The sequence below is a fragment of the Neovison vison genome, chromosome 7 (genome assembly GCF_020171115.1).
Source record: "Neovison vison isolate M4711 chromosome 7, ASM_NN_V1, whole genome shotgun sequence".
NCBI lineage: Eukaryota > Metazoa > Chordata > Mammalia > Carnivora > Mustelidae > Neogale > Neogale vison.
The window spans coordinates 191,466,962-191,475,211 of NC_058097.1; the positions used below are offsets into that span (position 1 = coordinate 191,466,962).

At 36.4% G+C, this 8,250-nt stretch overlaps 1 protein-coding gene across 1 annotated transcript; it reads left to right on the plus strand.

Annotated features, from left to right (window-relative positions):
- The first annotated feature begins 7,047 nt into the window (after positions 1-7,047).
- LOC122914351 (olfactory receptor 4A15-like) lies at positions 7,048-7,962 on the plus strand. The gene has a single exon (XM_044260978.1). It carries the CDS (start codon positions 7,048-7,050, stop codon positions 7,960-7,962), a length of 915 nt encoding a protein of 304 aa, XP_044116913.1.
- The last annotated feature ends 288 nt before the right edge of the window (positions 7,963-8,250 follow it).

The window sequence follows — 8,250 nt, forward strand, 5'->3', positions numbered from 1 at the left end:
CTCTTATGCAAATAACTTAATCTTTCTAGGTTTCAGTTCCTAAATATACTTAAATATAACTTAATGTACTTAATGTAACTTCTAAGGTTGCTTTTTAAATTTTTTTTTAATTTTTTAAAATTTCTTTTCAGTGTATCAGAATTCATTGTTTATGTACCACACCTAGTATTCCATGCAATATGTGCCCTCCATAATACCCATCCCCCACCCCTTCCAAATCCTCGAATTTTTTTCATTCCATAGTCTCTCATGGTTTTTCTCCCCCTCCAATTTCCCTCAACTCCCTTCTCCTCTCCATCTCCCCATGTCCTCCAGATTATTTCTTATGCTCCACAAATCAGTGAATCCATATGATAATTGACTCTCTCTGCTTAACTTATTTCACTCAACATAATCTCTTCTGGTCCTGTCCATGGTAATACAAAAGTTGGGTATTCATTCTTTCTGATCGAGGCATAATACTCCATAGTGTATATGGATCACATTGCCCTTCTCCATTCATCCGTTGAAGGCCATTTTGGTTCTTTCCAATTTTGGCAACCTTGGCCAATGGTGCTATGAACACTGGGATACAGATGACCCTTCTTTTCACCACATTTCTAGCTTTGGGGTAAATACCCAGTAGTGTAATTGCAGGGTCACAGGGAAGCTCTATTTGTAATTTCCTGAGGAATCTCCACACTGTTCTCCAAAGTGGCTGCACCAACTTGCATTCCCACCAACAGTGTAAGAGGGTTCCCCTTTCTCCACATCACCTCCAATACACATTATTTACTGTGTCATTAATTTTGGCCATTCTAACTGGTTTAAGGTGGTTTCTCAATGTGGTTTTCATTTGAATCTCCCTGATGACTAGTGATGATGAACATATTTTCATGTGTCTGTTAGCCATTTGGATGTCTTCATTGGAGAAGTGTCTGTTCATGCCTTCTGCCCATTTTTTGATATGATTATCTATGTTGTGCATGTTGAATTTGAGGAGTTCTTTATAGGTCCTGGATATCAGCCTTTTGTCTGTACTGTCATTTGCAAATATCTTCTCCCATTCTGTGTGTTACCTCTGTTGTTTCTATTTTGTTTTGTTGACTATTTCCTGTGCTGTGCAGAAGCTTTTTATCTTGGTGAAGTCCCAAAAGTTCATTTTCACTTTTATTTCCTTTGCCTTTGGAGACATATCTTGAAAGAAGTTGCTGTGGCTGATATCAAAGAGGTCACTGGCTTTGTTCTCCTCTAGGATTCTGATGGATTCCTTCCTCACATTGAGGTCTTTTATTCATTTCAAGTTTATCTTTTTATATCATGTAAGGGAATGGTCGAGTTTCATTCTTCTACATATAGCTGTCCAGTTTTCCGAGCACCATTTATTGAAGAGACTGTCTTTTTTCCAATGTATATTTTTTCCTATTTTTTTGAAGATTATTTGCCCATAGAGTTGATGGGCTCTCTACTCTGATACACTCACTGGTCTATGTGTCTGTTTTCATGCCAGTACCATGCTGTCTTGGTGATCACAGCTTTGTAGTAAAGCTTGAAATCAGGTAGCATGATGCCCCCAGTTTTATTTTTGTTTTCAACATTTCCTTAGTGATTTGGGGTCTCTTCTGATTCCATACAAATTTTAGGATTGTTTGCTCCATCTCTGAAAATTTTCGGTTGAATATTGATTGGAATGACATTGAAGGTATAGATTGCTCTAGGCAATATAGACTTTTCAAGAATGTTTATTTTTCTGATCCATGAGCATGGAATGGTAGTCCCATCTTTTTGTCTTTTTGGAGCTATCTTCTTTAATTACTCCCTTGACTTAAGAGTTAGTCATCATTAACCATTATGTCAATTTTATCTTCCTTGGAACTGAATCATAGTTTGTTCTTCAGAAGCATGCGTAGCCAGTTTTGTCCCCCTTTAACAGCAGGGAGCCTTGGAATTGGAAGCAGTGGGTAAGCCTAAGTGCTAATAATGGGTAAACTGGCTTAGAAAAGGTGATTGAATAAACTCTGTCTCAGAGGAAACCAGACTAATCTTTTCATGCCATCTACACCATAGAGACAGAAATTAATACAGTTTGTGTGAGCAGTTCCCAACCAGTTGTTCTTCATTGTTAGTTGGATTAGCTTTGATACTTAAAGATGCCATCCCAGTGTGTAAAAAAATGGTCAATACAAGTGTATGTTTAATAAAGGGCACAAAATATCAAATAAATTGGCAAAAATGTTCAAAAGAAAAGATATTTTATTTACTTATCTATTTGTGAGAGAGGGAGTATTTTAATTTATCCTTATGCTTGAACATATTTATGTGAGATTGATATTATGCTTTGATTAATTTTTATATAGATAATTGATAAATTTGTATGGGAGTGAAATTCTTACTTTGGGAAGGGAAACATTTTACATAATTAATAAATGTATTAATTTATTTAACAGTATTAGATTATTCCAGTTCAAAAATATTATTATTATTATTATTTAAGTAATCTTTAGAACCAACATGATGCTTGAACTCACGACCCTAAGATCAAGAGTCACATGCTCTAATGATGAGCCAGCAGGCACCCCAGTTTATTTTAGTTTTTAATTATTTTTCTGTGTCTCTTTAGAAAGTTGTATCTTTCATAACAGAGCTCCACTTTCTTAGATGGCATAAATTCATTTATGATGCTCTGCTGTTGTCATTTTCAGATCAGCAGAATGGAGGGATGGAGCTTTCTTAATTCTTGATTCTTATCCTTTGGTTATGGTTCTATCCTAGCAATATGGTTCTATCCATTTTGCTAGGAATGTATCAGTTTTATGAATCTTTGAAAGAACAACTTCCTGGATTTATATATTTTATCTATTCTATGTTGTATTCCAGTTTCTATTCAACTAATTTCTCTTTCTATGTTTTCTATATTTTACTTAGTATTTCCATTCTACCCAGTGTTCTCTGGGTTTATTTTGGTTTTCCTTTGCTCAGGTTCTTAAGATAGAGGCTTGACTTCATTTCATGTCTCTTGGTTCCTAATACTTCTATTTACAGCTATCCATTTCTTTCTAAGCACTCCTCTAACTGCACCCAGTACACACACACACACACACACACACACACCCCTTTCATTATCATTCTGTTGAAACTTCATTTTAAAAACTATTCACTGAGATGTCAGGGTGCCTCAGTCAGTTAAGCACCTGCCTTTGGTTCAGGTCATGATCTCAGGGTCCTGGGATCTAGTCCCTCACTGAGCTCCTTGTTCACTGGGGATTCTGCTTCTACTTCTACCTGCTGCTCCCTCTGTTTGTGCATGCTCTCTCTCTCTGGCAAATAAACAAATAAAATCTTACAAAAATAAAAATAAACAAAAAATATTTACTGATATTTCTTCTTTAATTCATGGTAATTTAAATTTATGTTGCTTAAATTGTATATAATTGGGAAACAGTGTTATATTTCTGTTGCATTTCATTATATATATTCTGTATGATTTAAATCCTTTAAAATGAATTGCAATTTGTTTTTTTTTTTTTTTAGGCAAAAGAATCACTTTATTTGTAAATAAAGACAGCTTTGTTTTTTTCTTAAAATCTTTACCCCATTTTCCCCCTTGCCTTATTGCACTGACAAGGACTTCTAATATTACGTGAGAATCTCTAGTGTAAGGTTTAATCAAAGTGGTGAGAGAAAAATCATTTTTTTCTCCTGATAGAAGATGGAAAATATTCAATAGTTCACTGTGGTGTAGAATATTCATTTTAGGTTTTCACTGATAACATTTATCCAATTTAGAAAGTGCTCTTTTCCCATTTTGCCTACAGATTTTCTTTTTTCTTTTTTTTTTTAAGGTGTACCTAAAGCTTCTTTGTATTTATTTATTTTTTTTTCCAATTTATTTATTTTCAGAAAAACAGTATTCATTATTTTTTCACCACACCCAGTGCTCCATGCAAGCTGTGCCCTCTATAATACCCACCACCTGGTACCCCAACCTCCCACCCCCCCGCCACTTCAAACCCCTCAGATTGTTTTTCAGAGTCCATAGTCTCTCATGGTTCATCTCCCCTTCCAATTTACCCAAAAGCACATACCCTCCCCAATGTCCATAACCCTACCCCCCTTCTCCCAAGCCCCCTCCCCCCATCCATGAAACAAGATGGGATAGGGAGGGAGACAAACCATAAGTGACTCTTAATCTCACGAAACAAACTGTGGGTTGCAATTTGTTTTTCGGCCAAGTGTAGTGTGTATTTTGGTGAACATTCTCTGAGCACTGTGAGATAAGTGGAAACCTCCCACAGTGTTTTCTCCCTCCCCACTCCCATGCTAACACAGGTTCTATCAACTTGTCTGTGTGCCCCTATGTGACAAATTCAAGATTCTTCCCCTTAGGGGAGAATCTTGCTTCATCCACATTTGAGACAACTTTTAGATGGGTCATACACAATTTACTTTTGTGATGCCCTGGAAGTCAGTTTAGGTGTCTGTGTGCAAATACATAGCTTAATTGTAACCAGAACAGCTATGCCTATTTTGAAAGTCATGCTTGAAAGAAGAGAGTCTTTACATATTTTATTTCTGTCCACACTGGACATTTCTCTTTTGGTGATTCAATCTCAAGTTGTTCTTTTGTGATTTCTCCCCAAGAGGAAAAGTTTAAGTCCTGTTGTACATGGTTATTATCCTCGTGGCATCTCTGGAGATGCAGGCCTACCCTCACAATTATGATGAAGGTCCCAATGAATTTAATTAGGGAAGAATCAGTCTTGGAAATGTACCAGTTCAATGACTCAACAATCTGTGTTGCAGTTCAAATGCCGAGGAAGTGTTTACACACCATTGTCTTGATCTAGAAGTGTTTGGATCAGTGTTCAATGACCAACTTTATCAAAAATGGAAAGAAAGGACTCAAAACATAATGAAGTATGTATATGAAATTATTTTCCATACAGGGAATCAAAGGTTTAACTATACTTTTTGAAGACAGAACAGCATAACTGACCAGATAACCACATAAACTTTCCTAACAATTCACAACTTTCTCTCCTGCAAAGTTAAACTTTTTATTTTTTAAATATATTTTTTTAATTTGTTGGAGATGGGGCACCTGGGTGGCTCAGTGGGTTAAAGCCTCTGCCTTCGGCTCAGGTCATGATCCCAGGATCCTTAGAATGAGCCCCACATCAGGCTCTCTGCTTAGCAGAGAGCCTGCTTCCCCCACCTCTTCTCTCTGCCTGCCTCTCTGCCTACATGTGATCTCTATCTGTCAAATAAATAAATAAATAAATAAATAAAATCTTTTAAAAAATTGTTTGAAAGAGAGCTAGTGAGTGAGTGAGACAGAGAACTCACAAGGAGGGGGAGAGGGCATAGGCAGAGGGAGGAAAACACACACACACACACACACACACACACATACACACACAAACACACACACACACACACACAAAATTCCCCGCTGAACTAGGAGCCCTACATAGAACTTCATCCCAGGACCATTGGATAATGACTTGAGCAAAAGGAAGACACATAACTGATTGAGCTGCCCAGGTGCCCACTTGACCACCTTCTTCTTCTTCTTTACCCTCAAAATGTTGGTTTAACATTCTTTTGTTATTGAGACAAATCTGCTATCAATGAAGATTTTGGGTATCTTTGTTCACAGCCATTATTCAGACTTGTTTAGGTTATAGAAACTTTGTATTCATATGAAAATCCCAGAAATTTGAAGTAACCCTTTTCTGAAAGACTGAAATGAATAAGACTTTCTGCAAACAGAAAGCATTGTTCACATGGAAACAGTTCAAGATCCTGTGATGATGCATGTGTTTTCTTGATCTGTGCACAGAGATGGTATCAGTGCACAAAAGAGATGGGAGAAAGGACTGCAACCTTGAATTGAAAGGTGTTTCATCATGCAGGTAACCCAGAAATTGTAACTAGATGTGAGATTCTAAAGTAGATTTTATATTTTACATCTTGGTGGTGCTGGGATTCAGTCTTTTAAAACTTCTACTGTGAGTCTGATAATTATATTAGGGATCAACTATATTCTAATATGGCTATTAGAAAATATGGGAATTAGCTCAGTTCTGAAATACTCCTTTTGGCTAATTTTATGTATCAAGATACAGACTAAATATACTTTCCTAACAGTATTTTTAGAAACTAGTTTCAGGCTTAGGGATATTTTAATGGGCAAGATATTTCTAACTCTACAGATGGTTTCAGTTGATATGTTTTCTGGGCATTGTTTGCTGATCTGTTGAAATTTAGAGCATGCTGTAGCATCCACAAACTTGAGTGAATGATTTTGAAGAATCCAAGGTCATACTTCCATAATCAAGCTCTTACTTCAGTTCCTATGTTTCTGTTTACAGATGAGTTTCAACATCATCGCATAGGACTGTTGGCTATTCCTATAAATGCTTCTCTATATGACTTACCAACTTGCCATTGGTTTCTTTCTCTTCTATATTTTACTTGCTTAAAGCTCTGTGTATTTTGATATTAACTCTGTGTATGGCCTCCGAAATGGAAGTCTTTCTCCCCGTCCTCTTTTATCTATTGATGTCATGGTATCTTTTTAAAGTCCTTAAGATGTTTTGATATCATAAAATGTATCAATTTTATTTATGAATTAAGAGGATTCTAGAAGTTAGAAAACATCTCTTGTGTTAGCTGGGAAGTAAATACAAATCTTTGTATAGTATTTCATTAAATCAATGCATTTGAAAATTTTTATATGAAGAATTCACTATATGTACAATTTTACTAGCTTCCAGTTGGAAAGTTGGTTGTGGCCTTCCATTTATATATTACTGTGTCCTTTTCCCACAATGTTTTTAGTGACTTATTTCTGCCTGAGTCAGCAATACTGGTGAGGTTAGGGAAAATATTTTCATCCACCTTGTATTCTTGTAATTTCTGAAAGTGCTGGAACATAAGGAATTATAATGCCTATTAGGTAAATTAATAAATAGATTGTGTTAGATTTCAGGAAGTCATCAGTAATCATTACATTTATAGCTAATTTTTTCTTGAACTGTGAAATAAGGAGAAGCAAAAGAACATATGGAACACAGGAACAATGTGACTGAGTTTGTCCTCTTGGGGCTCACCCAGAGCCTCCAAGGTCAGAAAATACTATTTGTTGTGTTCTTGATCATCTACATCCTGACAATGGTGGGCAACTTACTCATTGTGGTGACTGTGGTGGTCAGCCCATCCCTGGATACCCCTATGTACTTCTTCCTTGGTTACTTATCATTTATGGATGCTGTTTATTCTACTACAATTACTCCAAATATGATTATAGACTTACTCTATGAGAAGAAAACCATTTCCTTACAAGCTTGCATGTCTCAGCTCTTTATAGAGCACTTATTTGGTGGTGCTGAGATTTTGCTCCTGGTGGTCATGGCCTATGACCGCTATGTGGCCATCTGCAAACCTTTGCATTATTTGATAATCATGAATCAACGGGTGTGTGTTCGGTTGTTGCTGTTGGCCTGGGTTGGAGGTTTTCTGCATGCTGTTGTTCAACTTCTCTTTGCTTATAACCTTCCCTTCTGTGGTCCCAATGTCATTGACCATTTTATGTGTGACATGTATCCGTTATTAAAACTTGCCTGCACTGACACCTATGTTATTGGCTTCATTATAGTTGCCAATGATGGGGCAATCTGTGTGGTCATCTTTACGGTCTTACTCATTTCCTATGGGGTCATTCTGCAATCTCTGAAGACTCACAGTCAGGAAGGGAGGCGCAAAGCCTTATCCACTTGTGGCTCTCACATTACAGTGGTGGTCCTCTTCTTTGTCCCTTGCATTTTTACATATGTGAGACCTCCTTCTCCTTTACCCATTGATAAATCCTTGACTGTATTTTACACAGTTATCACCCCTATGTTAAACCCTCTGATCTATACTCTGAGAAATGGAGAGATGAAAAATGCTATGAAAAAGCTGTGGAAGAGAAGAAAATGATGCTGAAGAGAAATTATCACCTTTTTTCAATGAAGAGTAACTCCACCCAGGAAAGGATTATTTATTTGTAGTGAATTTCTCCTCAGGTTTAATGAACTTGGGTATGATGAAAGCATTTAAGGTGTAAATATTATAATGATCAAAAATGATTTCTAAGATTTTCATAAATTGTTAGTTAAGTAGGTTTGTGGCTTTTGGGCATAAAATTTTTTTTTTGAAACTATAGGTTTGTGTTCCATGTGATGAGTTATGCTAAAATTAGTTCTGTATCTTTATTTTCATTACTGG